At 43.1% G+C, this 23,134-nt stretch overlaps 1 protein-coding gene across 7 annotated transcripts in view; it reads left to right on the forward strand.

Annotated features, from left to right (window-relative positions):
• The window catches only part of LOC146634319 (protein NLRC3-like), a 580,191-nt gene that overhangs the window by 486,603 nt on the left and 70,454 nt on the right, over positions 1-23,134 (forward strand). For 3 of the 7 annotated variants that reach the window (XM_085376648.1, XM_085376587.1, XM_085376620.1), the window contains exon 1: positions 22,686-22,804. In XM_085376648.1, the coding sequence (XP_085232774.1) occupies positions 22,686-22,804 (119 nt within the window). Of the gene's footprint in view, positions 1-1,058; positions 1,810-2,642; positions 2,817-22,685; positions 22,805-23,134 lie in introns of those variants that run through there. The other 4 variants (XM_085376562.1, XM_085376569.1, XM_085376609.1 and 1 more) reach the window with 3 other exon arrangements.

The following is a 23,134-nucleotide window of genomic DNA, read 5'->3' on the forward strand; positions in this document are numbered from 1 at the left end:
AGTCTGATTGGCTCATTCATAAATATTCTGTTCCAGCTGCTGGAGGACAACATCATCACTTTTGTGAAGAACGAGCTGAAGAAGATCCAGAAGGTTCTGAGGCCAGATTATCCAGAATGCTTTGAGAGTCAGAGGAGCAGCAGCAGAGAGGCGTTTGTGAAGATCACAGTGGACTTCCTGAGGAGAATGAAGCAGGAGGAGCTGGCTAACCGTCTGCAGAGCAGTAAGAGGATTTATCTAAAGATTTAAGCTTCTGGATAAATGAACATTTTCCAGAGATGGAAGATGGAGCAACATGTTTTAAAGATTAGTTCTTTTTGGAATTGAGTGTTTATTTTTCTTCTCATTCAGAACTTCAAGCTCCAGTTTGTCATCGTAACCTTAAATCCACCCTGAAGAAGAAGTTCCAGTGTGTGTTTGAGGGCATTTCTAAAGCAGGAAACCCAACCCTCCTGAATCAGATCTACACAGAGCTCTACATCACAGAGGGAGGGACTGCAGAGGTCAATGATGAACATGAGGTCAGACAGATTGAAACAGCATCCAGGAAACCAGACAGACCAGAAACAACAATCAGACAAGAAGACATCTTTAAAGCCTCACCTGGAAGAGACGAACCAATCAGAACAGTGCTGACAAAGGGAGTGGCTGGCATTGGGAAAACTGTCTTAACACAGAAATACAGCCTGGACTGGGCTGAAGACAAAGCCAACCAGGACATCCAGTTCATATTTCCATTCACTTTCAGAGAGCTGAATGTGCTGCAAGAGGAAAAGTTCAGCTTGGTGGGACTTGTTCATCACTTCTTTACTGAAACCAAAGAAGCAGGAATCTGCAGCTTTGAAGACTTCCAGGTTGTGTTCATCTTTGATGGTCTGGATGAGTGTCGACTTCCTCTGGACTTCCACAAAACTACAATCCTAACTGACCCTAGAAAGTCCACCTCAGTGGATGTGCTGCTGATAAACCTCATCAGGGGGAAACTGCTTCCCTCTGCTCGCCTCTGGATAACCACACGACCTGCAGCAGCCAATCAGATCCCTCCTGACTGTGTTGGCATGGTGACAGAGGTCAGAGGGTTCACTGACCCACAGAAGGAGGAGTACTTCAGGAAGAGATTCAGAGATGAGGAGCAGGCCAGCAGGATCATCTCCCACATCAAGACATCACGAAGCCTCCACATCATGTGTCACATCCCAGTCTTCTGCTGGATCACTGCTACAGTTCTGGAGGATGTGCTGGAAACCAGAGGGGGAGGACAGCTGCCCAAGACCCTGACTGAGATGTACATCCACTTCCTGGTGGTTCAGGCCAAAGTGAAGAAGGTCAAGTATGATGGAGGAGCTGAGACAGATCCACACTGGAGTCCAGAGAGCAGGAAGATGATGGAGTCTCTGGGAAAACTGGCTTTTGATCAGCTGCAGAAAGGAAACCTGATCTTCTATGAATCAGACCTGACAGAGTGTGGCATCGATATCAGAGCAGCCTCAGTGTACTCAGGAGTGTTCACACAGATCTTTAAAGAGGAGAGAGGACTGTACCAGGACAAGGTGTTCTGCTTCATCCATCTGAGTGTTCAGGAGTTTCTGGCTGCTCTTCATGTCCATCTGACCTTCAGCAACTCTGGACTCAATCTGCTGGAAGACAAACAAACAACCTCCAAGAAATCTGAAACAAGAGAATCCGCAAAGAAACACTTCTACCAGAGTGCTGTGAACAAGGCCTTACAGAGTCCAAATGGACACCTGGACTTGTTCCTCCGCTTCCTCTTGGGTCTTTCACTGCAGACCAATCAGACTCTCCTACGAGGTCTGCTGACACAGACAGGAAGCAGCTCTCAGTACAATAAGAAAACAGTCAAGTACATCAAGAAGAAGCTCAATGAGAATCTGTCTGCAGAGAAAAGCATCAATCTGTTCCACTGTCTGAATGAACTGAATGATCGTTCTCTAGTGGAGGAGATCCAACAGTCCCTGAGATCAGGACGTCTCTCCACAGATAAACTGTCTCCTGCTCAGTGGTCAGCTCTGGTCTTCATCTTACTGTCATCAGAAGAAGATCTGGATGTGTTTGACCTGAAGAAATACTCTGCTTCAGAGGAGGCTCTTCTGAGGCTGCTGCCAGTGGTCAAAGCCTCCAACAAAGCTCTGTAAGTACATATGTGATCATAGCTTTAGCTTTTAAATGTTTATTCTAGTTAACACAGATCAGGTGGAACAACTCAAATAAAATATCAAAAATATTAAGTGGTCATCGGTACTCAGTTTGTTCAGTACTGAATACATTGGAGCACAAATTGTCCACGTTTCTGAAATATTTCTGGGTGTAACTGTCACCAAAGTGAAATTTAGACCTGGCCTGTGGTTGTTATCTAAGTGATAATCATCAATTCTACTAAAACAAATACAAAATAAAGAAGTTTGACACATTCTGTTGATATCAAAAGCACACTGAACAATTCAGTGTTGTTTTACTGCTGTTCTCTCTTCACTTCTTCTCCTCTGATTCTCTCCACATGTTGCTCTGCATCAGTGCTCAGTTTCCTGACAAAACAAGATGAAATATTGCTAAAAATAATAGTATCTCATTACGCTTCAACATAAGTGTTTTATTTTTGTAATTGTTTATCTGTTATTTTTCAGACTGAGTCACTGTGACCTGTCAGAGAGAAGCTGTGAAGCTCTGGCCTCAGGTCTCAGCTCTCAGACCTCTAATCTGAGACAGCTGGACCTGAGTAACATCAACCTGAAGGATCCAGGCGTGAAGCTTCTGTCTGAAGGACTGAAGAGTCCACACTGTACACTGGAAACTCTCAGGTGAGATCAAGCATTTTTCTTTCATCAACTGACAGAATTAGCAGATTAATAATAAGGCAGTCCTCTAATAAGAGGAGAAGTGGAGGTGCTTTGAAGGGCAATGTACTCTTATGTTAACAAGACAGGAAGTAGTTCCTGGGAACTGCTTCCTTTGTTATTGTCTAAGTAGAAACATGATGGTGAAACAGTGATGAGTTTGCAGAGGTGGATCCACAGCACACAACACAACAATGCTGTTGCGAGCTGAAAGCAGACTTCTCACAGATTCTGAGGCTGCAGGTTTCATCACTGTCCAACCAAAATTCACTGAACCAGCAGTAAATGAACGTCCAAAACTACGCTTCATGTTTAAAAAACAGATGATCAGGGGGATTTGTGTTTACATCTTTTTTGTGTGATCTGTTCACCTGCTGTTTCAGCTGTTTGGTGGTTGTTGAGATGGTTTTGTGAACTTTTAGCTGAGATCCTGACGTTTCTGTAGATACCACACATGTCTAATTACTTTGTACAGCATGAATGGCCATAACGAGGTTTTTAACAGTAAGAAAAGTTGTAAAACTTCAGAAAATATAGTTAAAAGTCCAAAACCTTCTACGTCTGGTGGCTTGTGGTAAGGAGCAGATCAAACGAGTAAAGAATTACGTTATAATTATAAATGGCTTCAACAGCACATTCAGGTCTGTGAGACTCATTCAGACACTGAGCCGTGGCTCTGTGCTACATGCACATATTTCTGCATCTCTGCCATTCAGACACACTTTATATATAGTTTATTTTATGTAGTATTCAATACTGAACTGTACATTTAGTCTTTTTAAAGGCAGCAAGTTTTATTCAGTGTTTTCATAAAAGCCTTATTTCTATCCATTTACTGCTATTAGGAAGAACACGTGAGGTTTAAGACCTGGACCAGTTTGAAACCTTTTGTCCTCCACAGTGGAAAATGGGTGGAAATAAAAATGGGTCTCAATTTAGCCAGCTCCTAATTTTATCAGTTCTATTCTCAGCGTCTCCTGTATATCTCCTGTATAAATGTTGCACTCAGCTTTGTGGTCTCCAATATCACTGAAATGCAGCCAGATGCTGCTCATTTTGCCTTTTCACTCTTTCCTGACACGCTTGCATTTCAGTACAGCTCCCATTTCTCTGTGTACTGGTCTCTACCACTACCCTTGCTGTCTATGGGACATGTCTTCTTTCACATAATGGTATGATCCCAGTCTGTCTCTTAAAGTGTTTGGCCACATGGTTTGCTCATCAGAATAACATCTCAGCCGTGCTCACATTGATTATCAGCAAGCCTGAAAATTCATCAATATTTGACATATGAAATTATCTCAAGGGCTTGATTTGGCCCACGGGCCATATGTTTGACACCCCTGGTTTACACAGTTTGGTATTCAATGTACAAGTGAGTTAGCTCTCAGCTAACTAGCAGACAAGCTAACTGCTGGGACTGCGTCTTTCTAACAAGAGCGTCAGACACTCAGACTGGTTTCCTTTGTGGATGATGATGTGTTCTCACACTGATCCTTCATGCTGATGCTGCCATCCACCCACTGCTCCTGGATTCCTCATCATCATCTCCATCAGCCCTCACAATACTCCACCTTCTTCAGCTTCATGTTCAGCAGCCTGGATGGACAGTAATTCTTTCCATGGGTTATGGTGGGACATTGAGAGCTGAAGTCAAACAGCAGTGAGAATGAAAGACTGATTCATTTCTATTTAGTCTTGTGATGTTCAGCTTTGTTCAGAGCATTAAGGCCCAGCAAAGATTACTGAGGTCATAGAGTCCTGATGAAACCTGTGTGCTTATAGAAACTGAGACCAGATGAACCAGAATAGAAGGACATTAAAATGAAGTGTCAGCTACACAAAGGCAAAGCTATTCAGTTGTTGCTGTGAGTTATTTAAATGGAGGATGGAGTCAGACTTTAAGCTGCTGGACTCAGTCACTATATCCTGTTGTCCTCATAGAACCTGGACACACAGACTCACCTGTGACACAGTGACACACAGTGTGGGCTACACACACATTAGAAAGTGGATCAGTCACACTTGTGCAATCATTTGTTGTGCTGGGAAACCATGAACACTTTGAATCACATTAATGGCTTTGTTACAGCAACATGCAATCATGAGTTCAAAAGTAGTGCATTGTGTACTTATTTTAATAGTACTGCAGTATGAGAAGTGCAACATTCAGTGTGCAGAAACAGATCAGGTGCTTTCTAACAGCAGTGTTCCCTTTAACACAGCAGCAGTTCAAATATTTCTGTCAGTCTGAGCTGAAACATGAATCTAATCAAATATCAAATCAAAGTTCTTTGCCTCTGCCAGGACGTTAACATTTGATCTAGTTTTTTACAAAGTTCCCTCAGCGTCCAGAGCCACCAACATACCTTTGATCAACAGCAAGTGAACATTTATAAATGTGTGTTTGCAGAACAGGAAGCAGCAGAACTATTGTTCTGTTATCAGGCAGCAGCACAAACGCTCATCAGCTCATTTACTGTGCAGGACTTTGAGTGTGTGAAGTGTGTGTTTGTGCTGGATTTCCTTTGGAGAATCTCAGTCAGAAACCAGACAAAGAAAAACTCTTTCAACAGTCCAGGTTGAGTTGACAACATGAACTGCATTTATCTTCCTCTGACTTGACATGTTCTTCCTCCTCTGCACCGAGCCAGCTGCTAAGACTCACAAGCTCATTGACATTTTCTGATGATAAAGAAACTCTCTTCTTCTGCACAATATGAGCAGCAACAGAGAAGAAGCTTTCACAGGTACAGATGTTGCAGCTGTGGCCAAGTACATGTGCTGCATGTTGGAGCAGCACTCTAATGGACAGGCCTCTGTACTGATGGTGGGCTCTGCTCTGTGTCCACCACACTGTTCTCAGCTGAGTCTTCCTCCTGTTCACACTCTGATGAAGCACCAACAGGGCCAACTTCTTCTCTGGTGGCTCGGATGTTGTTGCTTCCACAGGTTTCCCTCCAACAACCCTCTGTTCCTGCAGTAAGTTCAGTAAGATCTGGGTAAACACTTGAGCTCCTTGAATCTGGCTCCAGCAGCAGTTTTCACATATACAATGTTGGCATTTTGCTTGCGTGTCTCCAGGTCTGTTCTGAATGTAGACTTGAATTTGACCACGTAGGCGGGGTCATCATCTGAGCTGTCCATCACCTGAGAGAGATGACAAAACACAGAATCACAGAGCATGAAACCAACGTTTCTCCTCCCAGAAGTTCAGTCACAGACCTGCAACAGAAACAAGAGTCAAAGATTCAAATGACGCAGAGCTTTCATTTACTTATATCCACAAACATGTCCTCTACATATTCATGCTGTATTTACACACACATACAGAGGCTGTTTGTCTCTCACACACCGACAGGACACTGAGAAATACATCATGTTAAATATACCTGCAGGCTTCCAGCTGTGCACTTTGTCCCTGTCAGCTGTGATTGCCATGGCAACCTTGGTGTTGTGCGCGATGCAGGGACGTGTTCAAAGGCAGACGTCTGGCAGCATCATCATATTTGATGCACTATCTGTACTGAGTGTGCTGACTGTATTTCAAATGTCCCACTGCTGTGCAACATGAATCACATGTTCTGCACGTTTCTGCAACTCCCAGGTAACCATGGTTACCCAGCCACGCCCAGTAGTCTCCAGAGAGACCAACAGCTGGTTCATGTTGTAACACCGTGGCTTTCGTAGTCTCTCCTTTTTCTACAGCTCATGTGTTCTTCTTGTGATGCTGCGTCTTGAGGCTCATACATGCCGTCATTTGTTGATCCTAAGAACGTTCCTCAGACCGACTTCTTCAACAACAGATAACTTTAGTTGTATCAACACTGCCTCCTGGAACGGTTCAAGGTTCAAGGTTCTTTATTTGTCACATGCATAGTTATACAAGTATAACACACAGTGAAATGTAGCCTGACACGCTCCTCAACATGTGCAAAAATTTGGGGGGGGGTTTAGAGGAAGAATATTTTATTTATATATATATATATATATATATATATATATATATATATATATATATATATATATATATATATATATATATATATATATATATATATATATATATATATATATATATATATACATACATACATACACTGGGTGAATGTGCAGTAGTAGCAGCAAGCAGGTGAATTCTGTACATTAATATGAATAGACAATCTGACTATTTTACAGTATAGACAATATAAACATATTTAAAATTAAAGGAATTTGAAATGTACATTGTGCCTTGGTTTAGAGTGTCTGGAAGAGAGTCCTGTCTCAGTCAATTATAGATGATGTGAGAGGGCGGGTGTGTGTGTTTAGGGCATGGATGGCTTGGGGATAGAAGCTCCTCTTGAGTCTCTCTGTCCTTGCCTGGAAGATGCTGAACCTTCTACCAGATTGCAGAAGTTGGAACAGTTTGTTGCCAGGATGGGACGGGTCCTTCAGTATCTGCTCTAGTCCGGCATCTCCTGGTGTAGGTGTCCTGAAGCGGGGGGAGAGCAATCCTGCAGCAGCGTTCTGCTGTACGGATCACTCTCTGGAGAGCTTTTTGGTCCTTCACACAGCTGTTCCCGAACCACGATGTCATGTTCTGTGTGAGGATGCTCTCCACAGCGCCTGTATAGAAAATCCTGAGGATTTTTGGAGAGACCCTGAACTTCCTCAGTTGTCGTAGGTGATACAGGCGCTGCCTAGCCTTTTTGGTCTGGACCTGAATGTGTCAGGTCTGAGGAGATGTGGACACCAAGATACTTGAAGGACTGCACCCTCTCCACTGGAGCTCCATTGATGATAATGGGCTTGTAGTCTCTGGCTGACCCCTTCTGAAGTCCACCACCAGCTCCTTGGTCTTGCAGACGTTCAGCTGGAGGTGGTTGTCCTGGCACCACGATGCCAGATTCTTCACTTCATCCATGTAGGCCGCCTCATCGTTGTTGGAGATGGCACCCAACACCACTGTGTCGTCAGCAAACTTCACAATGGTGTTGGAGCCATGGGTGGCCCCGCCCCTCTCTTTCTGTCCTGGGTCATGTGAGCGCTGCAGTAGTATTAGGCCCACCCTCAATGCTCCCATTGACTGAGACGCATAATGACGCCCATTTCAAGCCAGCACTGATCAACATCCCTCCTGTGACCCATGGCTTTTATATTCAGAGCCAGTGAGCACTTTCACAATAATCATGATTTTAAAAACTGTGATTAAAATAATTGCTGACGTTAATCAGTTAATGAGTGTTGAAAACACGCAGTTCTTTGAATCTTTGGGCTGAAGGAGGGACAATACTCGGTGTATAAATGCTCAATCAACAATCATTTATTTCCATACAATTCAACAGTCAGAGCATTACAACGTCCGGACGGGAGAGATGCTACCAGAGGGTCAGGCACATGTCTCAAAATGGTGACGGGTTGCTCAGCTTTTTATAGTCTCTAGTGGCCCCCAGCTAGTCGTAAAAGCCAAAACATCACATTTTTTCTCTGTTACAGCGCCTAAGTTATGACCTCGGCAGTTGTTTCTCTGCTTTCTGTAAGGTGGGGGTGTGGAATGTGGTCTCTCTATCTCCCCTGTCTTTAGACACAGAGTCTCCTGCTTACAACCTTCTCTTCATGATTCAACAATTAAGCATGTCAAGAAAACAGTGTAACACATTCCCAGCAGATCAAGGATGCACCTTTATCTAATGAACTAATATGTGAATATGTTCTGTTAACTCAAAAGTATAATGAGAACTAAACTACATACAGATCACACACTCTATTTTAAAGGGTATAATATGATCTACAGCAGTATTCTAATTCAACTACTTTGATTACATATATAAGGTAACATATAATAACAGAATAATATCACAATACCCTCTTTTGATCTCTCATTAAAGAGATCACTAATAACAAGCACTTCAGCGTTGCAAGGTCCAGGTTTTCTTGATCCTGAGGCCCTCTGTCCCCCTTTAACGGGTGGACCATATGGGGGATGACCTCTGTGTTCACGCAGTTCAGATGCAAGCAAAGTTAGATTTACAACCATAACAGCAGTTACAGATGACACTCCCATCACTCCCCATTTTCCCACAGCTTTATTTTGGTGCTCCAGTTTTCCACTCCCATTTTAATGCCCCCTTATACCTTTCAAATGTACTTAGACTAGAACCTCTGTCTAAGGAGCTTTTAACCTTTATTTCTATTGCTGCAGCTACCAGTGTCTTCCAGTTGGGTGATTCTCAGCTTCTTTCTTCGACCTCCGGGGTTAGACCACCCTTTAGTCATTGCACAGTTCTGGGGATTATTCCGCCCCGATTTCAAACAAGGATCTGTGTGTTTTGGGTTCACCGGCGTGTCCCCCTTTTTGCCAAGAGCCTCTCGAACCTCGTTGGTCTGGTGTTCCTGGTTTTCGCCAACCCCTTCATGGTTATTGCTGTGTTTGTGGGATCCATCTTCTCCAGGAGCCCAAACGTCATGACACTTGACCCCAGTTGCTGTCTCGGCAGTCCCTACATCTGTCCCTGCTGTGAAGGGTCCTCACATCTCCGGGTCCCCGTCTGGTGTCTGTTCCTTTCTCTGCAAGAGACAGAAAACCAAAACACCTCTCTCCCTAGCCTTGATAATCTAATATTGTTATCCATTGTTGTTCTAATGATTCAAATTTGGTTTAAAATATTATGTTCAGGACCTATTCTAATCATAATCTATGTGTGTGTAAAGGAAATCAAAAATTAGTGAACCCTTTCTAAGTCTAACACATTATAAGCTTAAGTTTTACCATAGCTAATTTATTAAACACAAAAATAAACTCATAAGATGTTCATAAAACCATTGTTTGATGTTCGGACTCAACTCCCCCTTTTTGACACACTCCCATGTGTCAATTCATTGGCGCTAGACAATTAAAAGAGAAGGTTAGTGACATCATATCTCAGAAAGTATCAAAAATTCTTCTCTCGAGTACCGTTGCTCCAGCCTTGTCATCCCTGAGGATCTTCGATCCCGAAAATGTCCCTTCTCCTCATGTAATAAAGTCTGTCATCCTTCCATGCCCTGGTAACTGGTCCATCCAGAGCTGTAACATTTTGAAATGTACATACAACAAGCCAAACCACACCTTGGTCACACCAACCCTTTTCTGCCCCGAAGATGTCCAATGCCATCCTAGTATGGACTGTCAAATGTGGCTTTAACGCTGACTTTCCTGACAATCCATTTTATAACGTTTCCTGGTCAGATTTGCCAATCTCTGCACCAGGGTTGTAATAGTTTTGCAATTTTCATCAGTTTTTATTTTTATTTAGCTTCGACTTCAGATTTTCAATTTTATATCAGTTTTAATTAGTTTTTACCAATTCTTTGCTAGTTTAGTGTAGTTTTTATTTTCTGAAAATCCTTAGTTTCAATTTAGTTTTATTTGTGTTTTGCAAAAATTAAGTGTAACAAAATCCCAGTTCCATCATATCAGTCATGCTCTTCTGGTTATCCTTGGGTGTTGAGACTAATAACTATTAACTCTTGCCGCACCGAGTGTTCCTAATTTTGGTTCAAGTGAATTGATAACCTTTTTGAAGGCGATTGTTTCACACCTTTATTTAGATGTCCCAGTCCTGTTGTCTCGGGATCCATCACGCTGCCTTATCTGGGGTTAGCTGTTTTCTGGGGATGCGGGTTGAGTGGGTGAGCTCTTCAAGGAGGGGGAGTGTGCTCCCCCTGATGAGGTCTTCTAGGTAAGCTAGGTTAACCTTCTTGTGTGGGCTTTTCAAGTGCACTTTAAGGTTAGTGGGACTTTTAGTTTTATAAATGTCCCTCATGACCCCCTGATGACCCAGTATTTCATTTTTGCACACTGTAGTACACATTTTAGTTTTTGCTTGTAGCTCGCATACTCTACTTGCCACTCCTCTAATTCCTGATGTTTCTTAGAGAGGGCAACAGTACCTTTAAAATTATATCACATGTGTGGGGGTGTGGCCTTGCCAATTGTTTTGCCCACCTTTTCAAAATGGCTGGCGTGCCCACTAGCACATTTCATGGAAAAAGAAAGGTAAGCTTGATATTTACATTCAAACTGTTTTGTTAAACTCAGATTTTTATTTTATTCTTTTTGCAAGAACCCCTCCTCGGTGGCGAGAAACTGTTGGTGTGGTCAAGTGGGTGCTCTGGAAACAAACGCTCAGGACAGAACAGTTATCAGTCATGTACTTCCTACAAATTTTGCATATGTTTTATTCCATATTGATCCTCTGAGTGTAATGGTACATTTTAATTTGAATTTATCCAAACTAAACACAATATTTTCTTTATTTACTTTGCTCTTGTTCTTTTTCAGTACCACATCCTATCAAATGTCCCTGTCGATTATATTCTACATTTAATAACTTACTATTTCAAGTGAGAACCTAAATCACGTGGACCAATGTTTATTATTGCATATCTCTATTCTGAATGTGGCCAGTCATTCATAGGTATTGTTCAATTTTGGCGATTTTCCTCTATAAAATTTAATTGACTTCTTTACAGTGGCCTGCTGTGGTTAATAGTAACATATTCCAGTCATGAGTGATATCCAAAGTCTTCTCCACTGTAGCATTTGGCATTCCCAATAATATAACATGATACCTTAATCAAAACACAGTTAATATAGCACAGTTTTCTTGATGCAAACATCAGTAACTCAAAATCAGCAACCACAGTGTTAAGTCTGCAGTTCATACTTATGTGAAGCTAGAGTCTCCTCCTCCAGTCTCTCTTATCCTCCTGCTCCTGAAAAAACAAAACAAAACAAAGCGAAGCATCCACCCTTCTCTTGTCGGCTGGGTGAATTGTTTATGAATTGTTTATTGGCATTTACTAATCCTAAAGTGGGTGCAGTCATTGTCTCAGTATCAAGTTAGTCAAAACTTTTAGTCGTCAGTCCATCACAGTCCATTCACATGCATACCTCCCTACACATTCATACCAGATGTTGCTGATAATGGAGTCTCCCGCGCAACCTATTCGAGCGTCCATCACCAGCAAGATGACGTCATCATTTTAAAAGGAAAACAATTCCTTGTTGTTTTTTGGGCCGGATTGACTCGGTGCAATCCTTTTAGACTCAGAACTTCTCAGTGTTCCCTATAAGTGAATTTCTCCCAAGCCAATTACAATCATGGAGAAGCACACTTTGCAACTGTTTTTGTAAGAATATTTCATAGCGCTTTAAATTTCAATCTTTCAGGCCTGGTTTAAAGAGCTGATTGTTAAATCATGAACTCACAAAATATCAACATATCACCATATCACCACCGGTGGATCACACCTCTCAGATGTTTTTTTCTCCAGTGCACTGTAACAAAAACGAAAACAGACATAACCAACAAAATACTACTAAAATAACACAAACTAGGGCCCGTTGCAGACATGTCCAAGCATAAAACTATCCCTCTCTCGCTTACGAGAAAGAACACAAGCCAAAGCTCACTGATAAAATCAAGCTAGCGCTAAACAAAACCAAACAATCAACCAGAAATTCACAGGAACATTTTGCTTCCTGCCGGGACAATATTGTGTGGGAATGAGAACCTCAGGTGCCGTGACACTTTTTGTTCCTCCTTGAATTAAAACTCAATCACAGAAAATGCCGTACTCCAACCTAAACTTACACTATTAATTCATCAATTTCACTCTGTGCCACTGTTCCTCATCAGGGCTGTGTGAAGCACAGCAAAGAATTCAGTCAAGGCCTTGAGCCATAAACAGACATCACGCACAGACATTGTTTTCATAACCAAACCGTTTTAGAGCTTATTCCTAAAATCTACATAAATGCCTTCTAGGTGACATATAACACATTCTAAGTAATCAATGGCTCCTCATAAAAATTATGCATTGGGATGTTTGTGTGCAGCATTTTGCATATCAGCATAAGCAAAGCATTCTTCATTGCATCAGCGTGTGTGTGCGTGTGGATCACTCTTCATTGCACAAGCGTGTGCATGTGTATGTGTGTGCATCACTTCTCAGTGAATCAACATTCCCGTGTGTGTGTGTGTGTGTGTGTGTGTGTGTGTGTGTGTGTATGTGTTTCTCTTCATTCTGAGTCAGTGCATGTAGATGTGTGTGTTTGTGTGGGTGTTTGTGTTCATCACTTTCCTGTTCTGGTGTTCTGGGTAAACCACGGCCTGAAGCGTGCCCTGGGGTCCTGCCCCCCTCCTTTTTCAGTTTGTTTGCGACCATTGCTGCTGCTGCTGCTCAAAATTCAGTCCATCCTGGTTCTGACCCCAATTGGGGCAGTCCTTTCTCCAGTGTCGATGTTCACCGCAGGTGAAACCTGCATCTTCTTCTGTGTTTTTGTCCATTCTGAGGTGCCTTCTGACCTCAGTTACTCCTCTTGTCTCGGTCACGCCCTTTTTCGCCACCCGATCATCCGTGTTGGTCCATCACTGTCCTGCACAGTGTGAATGCAAAGTTATCAAGGTCAGCATTCTTTCGCTCGGCCTTACTTTTCATTCGGGCTTGGCGGGCGTCTTGTCACAGCTCTGTCAGCTGACGCAGTCTGGGAATTTTCCCCCGTGTAGTGAAACGGGCCTTAGGTTTAGTGCTCTCCGTCTCGGCTGCATGAGATCACATTCCTGCAGGTCTGTTGACATTCTCAGGTCGTTGTTGTGGGTCCAGCTGTTGCAGCATTTGGTCAGTGTCACGTATGGGGGAGAGCAGGAGTCCAGTCAGCCTCGGCTTTCAGGGCCGGCAAAGCAGCCTGTAATTAAATATGTATAGAAAAAAACAAAAACAAAACAAAACAAAAACAAACAAAAAACAAAAACAAACGAACAGGAAAATGTTGTTGTGTTGGCTGTGTTATTCAGAGGGGAGACAATGGGGCCAGGCCCTGTGTCAGCCTTCTCTCCCCCTTTTTTTGTTTTTTGTCTCCCGATATAATCAACTCCTAACCCACCAAGTTGACAGGACAACACCGGTATATGTTAAAATTCTTAAGATCATGTTTAAAAGCCCAAAAAGGAACTTTCTTTCATTCAGTAATCACTTTTATTAATCAATCAACAGAAAACATGTCACAATTTGAATCTTTTAACCACTAAATTTGTTGCGTCTTGCCTGGTTGGTTAGACCAGTGTTCCTCTTTTTTTTTTTTAGTTAAATTGTTGTCCTGCAACCCAGAGGGTTTCTTTGTCAGTAATGTATAGACTTCATCATTTAAGTATGTTAATTTTTCTTTAACCTTGCTGGAAAATCTTCACGTGTTCATGAGTGTAAGCTGTTTCTTCATTGCGTGTATGTGCATTTGTATAAAAGCAGGTTAATTTTATCTTTTCTCAAACTAGGCGTTACCTTAAAAGGAGCCTTTCTCTCAGATTTCTCTGCTTGTGTGTTTTTGTTTCACCTTTTTGTTGTGATGCTCCGGACGCCTTCCCAACCTCCACAAGTCCGTTGGCCCCAATTTTATGTGTTAAAACTTCTCTTAATTTCTCCTCTAATTCTCTCCTTGCTGCTGTCTTTTTCACAGCTGCTGATTCGTGCTGGGTGTGGTTCCCATTACCTATAATTTTGCTTCGGCCGCTGTGCTTGTGGGGGCAGTTGGTCCAGGTCCGCAGCTTCCTGTATTAACACACTAAGAGATTTATTTAATTTCATTTTCATCACATGTTAAACAGATAAGCAGGCAACACGCCTACCTTGACAGCGTAAACTGTACGCCAGTCTCCCAACACATTCCTCTCTGTACTCCTCCATAATTCTCCACTGCACACCTCTTACTATCTCTCCTTTTTATTTTTATTACACCACAGAGTAATACACCCAATTATGCCCGTCTATCTCTATGTGGCTCCAAATTCCCTCTTTATTTTAATTTCACACTCGTCAGGGGACAGGCACACAACAATTTCAACCACTGAAACGAGGAATTCAACCTTTTTATATTTCTTTACTAATCTAGACTCAACGTTTGTTCGCAAAATGTGTCTTGTTCTAGTCCGGAAATAAATGTGAACCCGTGATTACACGGCCGTTCCAGTGTTATTTCCGTAGCTATGCGGGGGCCCTCACCTCCCCAAGTCACCACCTCGGCACCCGGACAACGCCGGTCCTGGCCACGCGTCCACGGACAGGAGGGTCGCCACTCCTAGGGCAAAGTTCCACAGGTACACTAGGCATCAACCTTTGATCCTAAAATGTGTATTTGCTCTAATGTCCTCCTAATCAAACACATCAACCGTCACTGTCACTGTGTTCACGCTTCACACTCCACACAAAAAACACACTCAGAGCGCGCCTCACTCACACTCTCACTCAGTGCGCGCTTTACCCACAAGACAGCACCCAGAGCGCGCCTCGCAGCTTCACACACACTCTCTCACCCAGAGCGCGCTTCGACACTCACACACAACACTTTTCCTCAGCGGGAATTTTACACAGAAACCTCTGAGCTCAACTATTAGATCTTCTTAAAGCACACTGCACCATAGACCAAAATACCCCTTTCTCTGCGATTATGACCGCCACCACGGGGCAAAGTCGCATCATAAAAGTGATGCTTGCATCCCCGAAGTTATACCAGACATCATAAACCAGGTGTTGCTATTTACTTAAATTTTTACTTTCTATTATGGCCGCAGCCCTTTATACTCGACTGACGCCACAAACCACCGTCAAAACCTCTATCAAATGTACTAAAACTAGCACCAACCACTACTGCACTTCACGGCCGCACCACCGGAACACGCCGTATCATAAACCAAACCTACGGACGTGTTTCGCTCTCGCGTTGCCAGCGTCCAACTGCACCGTGAAGCCAGCATCTGCTTGTCCTTAAATCAACTTCTATTTCATAGCCGGCAAAAGCCAGGACGTCACTGACACCATAAACAAAATAAACAAACCTCGACTTCAATGTACTGGACTAATGGCCGCGTCTTCAGAAGAAATTCTAATGTATTATTGCTACAGAAGCCAGTATTAGACAAAATTAAATGTGGAAGGTAAAGTGGCTGCATCTAGTCCAACGTAGTATGTTATTAGTATCTCGGTAGAAGCAGATTACTGCAACTAGACCAACGTAGTATGTTATTAGTATCTCGGTAGAAGCAGATTACTGCAACTAGTCCAACGTAGTATGTTATTAGTATCTCGGTAGAAGCAGTTTATTTAACACACTGGAATTCAGCCTCAACTTATGTTGTTAGTATCTTGCGCCAAAAACCAGACACCGACAAATTTACTGTGAAAATACATGTGACTCAGCGAACAGATTAATTTGGAAAGCCCAATATGCACATTTGGTATTTGTAATACAACAGGCTGTGCTTACCTTTTTATTTTTGGACCGGTCCTCTGTTCACCTCGCCTCACGATCTCACCAAAGGTCAAATCTGCACCTCCTCAGCACACCAAAGATCCGGGTCACACGGCACCAAGTTGTTGAAAACACGCAGTTCTTTGAATCTTTGGGCTGAAGGAAGGACAATACTCGGTGTATAAATGCTCAATCAACAATCATTTATTTCCATACAATTCAACAATAAGAGCATTAGAACGTCCGGACGGGAGAGATGTTACCAGAGGGTCAGGCACATGTCTCAAAATGGTGACGGGTTGCTCAGCTTTTTATAGTCTCTAGTGGCCCCCAGCTAGTCGTAAAAGCCAAAACATCACATTTTTTCTCTGTTACAGCGCCTAAGTTATGACCTCGGCAGTTGTTTCTCTGCTTTCTGTAAGGTGGGGGTGTGGAATGTGGTCTGTCTATCTCCCCTGTCTTTAGACACAGAGTCTCCTGCTTACAACCTTCTTTTCATGATTCAACAATTAAGCATGTCAAGAAAACAGTGTAACACATTCCCAGCAGATCAAGGATACAGAGTGATGCACATTTATCTAATGAACTAATATGTGAATATGTTCTGTTAACTCAAAAGTATAATGAGAACTAAACTACATACAGATCACACACTCTATATTAAAGGGTATAATGTGATCTACAGCAGTATTCTAATTCAACTACTTTGATTACATATATAAGGTAACATATAATAACAGAATAATATCACACCCCCTATGAGCAGCACTTTGGCGACAGTGGGAAGAAAAAACTCCCTTTTAACAGGAAGAAACCTCCGGCAGAACCAGGCTCAGGGAGGGGCGGGGCCATCTGCTGTGATTGGTTGTGGTGAGAGAAGGAAGACAGGATAAAGACATGCTGTGGAAGAGAGACAGATGAACCGCTGAGTGTTGTCCCGTCGAGGTGGCTCTTCTATGTTGTGCATTTATGGCACCAAACCACAAATGCAAAGGAAGAAAGGGTCGAGGCACAGCACCCAGCTGCCTGACAATATTCAGGCAACGTCCAAAGCCCCACAAAGGACCTACCCACACCCCACTGGCCCCGCCCAGATCAAGGAGCTGTCACAGCAGACAAAAATGTGAAGTCCGCACATAGTCGCCATGGCACCCACCAACCCACCACACCATCCCCCATGGAGCTACCAGGAGAGGCATACTGGCCCACTGAGGATCACAGAGGAGCAGACCCAGGGGGGCTGACAGCACAGCCCCCACCCACCAGTCCTGCAGCTTATTTTATCTTGTCAGCGTGAGCCCCACCTAAAGGGGACAGAGGGATTAGTGAGTTGCATTAGTGGGGCAGGAGAGAGTGAAGCAGGGGAGCCAATGTCACTGCGATACGACTCCTCAACACCATCCAGCCTGCCCCACCACTCATAATGAGTCCTGCTGTGCTCTGTAGCAATGATGCATTTTATGTGTGTGTGCCAGGTTAGTGCTGTGGATTCAAAGGAGCACAGTTCCACTAAACAGGAGATCAGGATAAACCCCAGTAACCAACCCTGCCCCCGCCATCACATATTCTCAATCCCAACAGAGGCCAGCCCCACAATGACATGCCACACGTGATACACAGCCAACATTACTGTTATAATTACATGTTTCCTTTATTACTTTCCTTTCAACCTCTTTATTATGCACCTTAAACTTTCTTTGGTTGCTACAAGCCACAAAGTCCTTTATGGTTTGTCTCTGTTGTGTGGAGGGCTGTTTTTAAGAGCTCAAAAATGGGTGTATCAGAGTCAAACAGGCAGCACAGTGGAAAAGTGGTTGGCACTGTTTCCTGACAGCAAGAAGGTTCTGGGTTCAAATCCAACATCTAAGCTGTTTGCATGCTCTCCCCATGTCTGGGTCCTCTCTGGGTTCTCTGGCTCCCACAGTCCAAAGACGAGCAGTTAGTGGGGTTAGGTTGATTGGTGTATGTGCCCATGAGTATGAGTGTACACGGGTGTTTCTCTGTGTTAGTGACAGTCTGACAGAAGGCTGCATCCCTCAGCCTCATGTGGGCTGTGTAGCCCCTTTACAACTGCAGTGAGAGCTCAGACCTGTTTCTGGTGGGTGGTGGACTCCTCCAGGGCTTCCCCTGATTCCCCTTCTGCCACAGAAGACTGTGGCCTCAGAAACTCATATCTGCTTTTTGCAAATGAAGCGAACCTGTTGGCTTCATCAGCAGGGGCGGATCTAGAAGGGTGGCATGGGGTGGCAAGTGCCACCCTAAAATGATCCCTTGCCACCCCAAGTACCACCCCAGTTTTGCATATGACGGTGTTGTTTATTAAAATAAGTTTAACAGTTTGAGCGTAGTTACAGTCAGCAGTGAATATAAATGCTAGAACTGGATATATTCCATAGTGTCCCCCCCTCCACATTAACAAATGGTTCAGCCCATAGCAGGACGGCTTTCTTCTTGTTTTCAGTAGCAAGCGATGCTTATGATTGTGCCAGAGCACATTTTGAACAACACCATGGGAATTTCTGATTTTACACAGGTGGGTGGATGTTACACTGTGGAAATGAAGGAAGGTGAGTGCTATTTTAAATGGTTGTAGAAAATGAAAAAACAGCAGGTGTATTGGCTGCATTTTTAGATAAATAGTTGTATCTGTTTACAAAATGTACAATTTATATTTGCATTTCAAGTTATAAACATTTACCCAACACGTCTGTGGTTTTTTTACAGTAAAAAATACTGCTAGGATTTTAGGTTCTTTGTGTGATTTCAGATCAGTAATAGTTACATTAATAGTAATAGTAATACTAATGCAGTATGTCAGTGAAAAAACAACTAAATTCAGTTGAGCTGAAAAGATACCAAACAAAGCAAGAGGAGGAAAAAATAAAATGAAACAATCTGAGGGTGAAATACAAACGTAAACTCAAAGGAGTCACAAATGTCCGGTTGTGTTTCAGACCTCAGAGGGTGAATCCAACAAATCATGAAAAATGAGGTTTACATGTTTGTTCATGACAGTGCAGATTTCTGACATTTTGTGTCATTTAAGCTGCAACAATGTGACAGTTTTCTAACAAAAACAGTGAAACTTAAGTTAGACTTGTGTTTGTAAATGAAGCGCCCCATGTTGTGTAGCTTTCTGGAGTTTATACTTATTGGGCTACATATGTATTTAATATACAGGCTGTACAGTACATAACATCAAAACTCACATGTTTCATGTAACTAAAGTGTGTAATCATGTGGGTACAGACAATAATTAAGTTATAGACTATATTTATATGAAAAACGTGCATACTTACTGCATTTGAATCATTTTAACCACATGTAACCACCTGCATATGTGTTTGGGGGGAAAAAGGCTTTGATTTTGCCACCCTAAGAAAATTTCTCTAGAGCCGCCCCTGACCATTTCACAGGATTTGCATTTAAAGATGCAACAAGACTAAAATGGTTAGGGTCAGGAGGTCAAAGGTCAGAGCTCCTGTGGGTCTGAGGGCGGCCTCACGCTGGAGAAGGATGAAGGAGTCTGACCTGAGCCAGTGTTTGACATGAACACATCAGCACTGCTGTCAGTGAGCCTAACGACAGCCGTTAGCATCATTTCAGTGTTTCAGTCATAAAAACACTTCCTGTCACTGTGGTGGTTACAGTGACATCATGCAGTTTGTGCTTTGACCTCCAGAGGGCGACAAATCAGCACAGACAGACAGCTCCATTCAAACTTTGCTGCCATCAGGAATAATTCTTCAAATATAATCATCAGTGTTTGAGCAGTTATGATATCAGGGACAATCTAGACATGTGTGACAATACTGAACATGTCACATGACACACCTCAAACATCATGTGATCCACTCTCAGTCTGCACTTTCATTCATGACTTCAACAGGTTGAAATGAGCTTTGAAGAAACATCAGTTCAGTGCTGAAATATTTAAACGCTGCAGGAAGAAGAACAACAAAGTGATGACGGATGTTTGTGCTTCAAACAGGAAAACCAGCAGAAATAAATCACAGCCTGCCAGAGGTTTGGAGTTTCCGAGGTGCACCTGAACGCTGCACAGTGTTCCAATGCTCCTGATTGTCCTCAAACGTCTCTTTGGGTGTTTCCTTCCTGCTCAAAGTTTTCTTTCACTTCCTGAACTTCGTGGAGTGGAGCTTGTTGTTGGTGTGTGAAGAAACTGTAAGTTTGCTTCGTTTCCTCCTTTAACAGTTTGTCTTTAGGAACTTTACTGTTTGTTCAGCTCGTGTTTGATTTCTTCACACAACAAACTGTGTGTGTTTGTATTTCCGGTCTCTCCATTAAAGTCAGTGTGTAATGTTTCCTGGCTAACATCAGCTGTGTGCAGCTTAGTTCAGCACAAATCTGCCGCTCCATAGTTCACGGTAACGGACTCACAGCTGGACCAACGAGGCCGAGTGTGTCCGCCACTCTGAGCTACGTTCGTGTTTGTGTACTTGTAGTTTGTACTTTGAGTTCAGTCAGAGCCCACAGAGGACGCAGCGTACGTGATGACGTCACAGCCCTTTACCTCCTTTACTCTCACTGTGATTAATATTTACACACGAGACACCTGCAGAGCTCTGACGCTAAGCTAGCACACAGCATGCTAACGCTAAGCTAAAGCTAGGCTAGCCAAGAACCCAGAGTGAGGTTAAAGCTAGTGATGGGCAGATGAAGCCTCATGAAGCACTGAAGCTTTTCATCCAATTGGTTCACCCCAACGCGAAGCTTCTTGAAGCTTCATTTGCTCTAGTAGGACACCTACTGGACGTAAAAATATTAGTTGGCATGAATTTGAAGAGTGTGGCCTTTTTGCACACAGCCTGTAAATGTCAACAACAAAAGGAGTGTGTAAAACATCTATATTGTAGTGATGCAGTGTACTGTGTATATTTATACTGGCAGTATGGAACATGATTATTTGGAAATGCCTAAAATGGAAATGATCATATACTGTGAGGTGAGGTGTGGACAGTGGTTGTGCTTTTGTAACATTGAGGCAAGGACAGTGATTAGTGTTTAGGGGACACATCATTGGTTTTTGTTAAAAAGAAACAGTTTCTCCACTGTGGCAGGTCGTAGGCGATTTTTTTTTCTAAACTGTCTCTAACTCTCACTAACCGCAACTCTCCATCAAACGCCCACATTTTGTCTGAGGGGTTTATATCGCTGTCATAGCTCGCGGCAAAGTTCGAACCGCTTCCTGAACCAGTCACGTGGTACAGCCGGGCAGCGAGGCTTCGGACGTCATCATTTTCAGCTCCTCCCATAAATGAAGCAAGCCTGGATACGCGCTTCGCGGAAACGCCCCCTCCATTACTCGACACACGCTTCGAAGCCTCGATACAGAACGTCACATCACTAGTTAAAGCTGAGTAAACACTGACCCCAGACCAGCACCGTGATAAAGTGAGCTGCTGCTGCTGAACTTGAACAGGTAACAAAGTGATGAGCAGTCAGGCTGCAGGTTTCTACCTGTTCATGTTTCTACAGTAGAATCACTTTGAAGTGTCTTTGTGCTGTTTCATCTTTGATTTGTGTTCATAAACACTCAGAGAAACATCACGTGACCTCATCAGGATCTGTGTTGGTGTGTGGGGCTGTAACTCAGCTTTATGTTGTTACATGCTCATTTGTTCATTTTAACATCAAAGTAATGTTATGAGGAGTAATGAAGTAACGTACTCCATTACTTTTAATTAAAGTGTTCTGTGTAATATGTGTAATAATGACTGTTTTGAGTAATGACCAACACTGATCACAACAAAGAGGAAATGCCTCCAACATGCACAAACATTTGAGCCACAACATGCAGTTAATGTGCACAAATGTCTTTGATATGCTGCTCAGTGATGGTGGTGACTGTCAGAGCAGAGCTACTGAGAATCAATAAGTAATATCAATGATGGGATCAGAATCACTAAATTCTTCTCATCCCTGTCAGTATCATACATGTGCTGTATAATGTGATAAATGTAGAGGTGCTGGCTGTTCTCTCACTCTGCTGTTTAGCTGTAAAGGACGCCTCCCTGCCTTTGTCTCATTCATGACCTTTAATAGTCTCTTCTAACATGCAGAGATCTGTATGATCTGTTTCATAGAGTCTAACCAGCCTGTACAGGTAACAACAACAGTCACTGCATCACTGACACACAAACGTCATCTCTGTCAATAACAACATTCATACATGGAATAAAAACACATCAGTGGATCATTGCTGGAGCTGATGTTTGTGCTCCTGGTGCAAAGGCTCTCAGTTTCCTCCTTGAAATAACATCAGTGGTGGGTCAGCGACATGCTTTCTTTCCCTCTCAGGTTTAAATATCTGGGACTCTCCACCGTTTGGTTTTAGAGCTGAAGAAGCTTCTCTGATGAAACGTCTTCCAGAAACTTAAAGACGTCTCTTTTCTCTCCAAGCTCCTTAGATCACATGACCTGGATGACTGAACCTACAGACATATTGACCTGGTTTCATGGTCACATGACAGGTCAGAGGTCAGTTCCTCCTGTTAATGTGAACTCACTGAGTGTTTGTGGTTTACCTCTCAGACTGACTGAAGATGATGATGGAGGAAGAGGAGGACAGAGCAGAGTCTGCAGGGTCCAGCTGTCCGTCTGTGAGGAGTGACCGGTCCAAACATCAACCTCCACTCTTCAGTGGTGAACCTGGAGCAACGAGGTCAGAGAGCTGAACTCACTGAGTAACAGAAATAATTCTGCACTGACATTATAATCAGTGTTGACTCTGGTTGATTGTCTGACTGTGTTTGTGAGCTGAGAGGAAATGAAAATGAGTTTGTAACAAAAATCAGTTTTGTCCAGTTTTCCTGTAAAAAGCTGAACTCTAATCTAAGAGGATGTTACTGACAGGAAACAGCTGCATTATCTGCAGTCTGTGTGATCACAGCTGCTTCAATCAGGCGTGTGCTGCTGAACTTGGGGAGCCGCTACAACGAGTCTTCAACCTCAGTCTGCGACTGGGGAGAGTGCCCGCCCTATGGAAGACATC

The sequence above is a fragment of the Diplotaxodon limnothrissa genome, linkage group LG3, assembly GCF_057381915.1.
Source record: "Diplotaxodon limnothrissa isolate DT_005_m linkage group LG3, D_limnothrissa_male_GT1.1, whole genome shotgun sequence".
Classification (NCBI taxonomy): Eukaryota; Metazoa; Chordata; class Actinopteri; order Cichliformes; family Cichlidae; genus Diplotaxodon; species Diplotaxodon limnothrissa.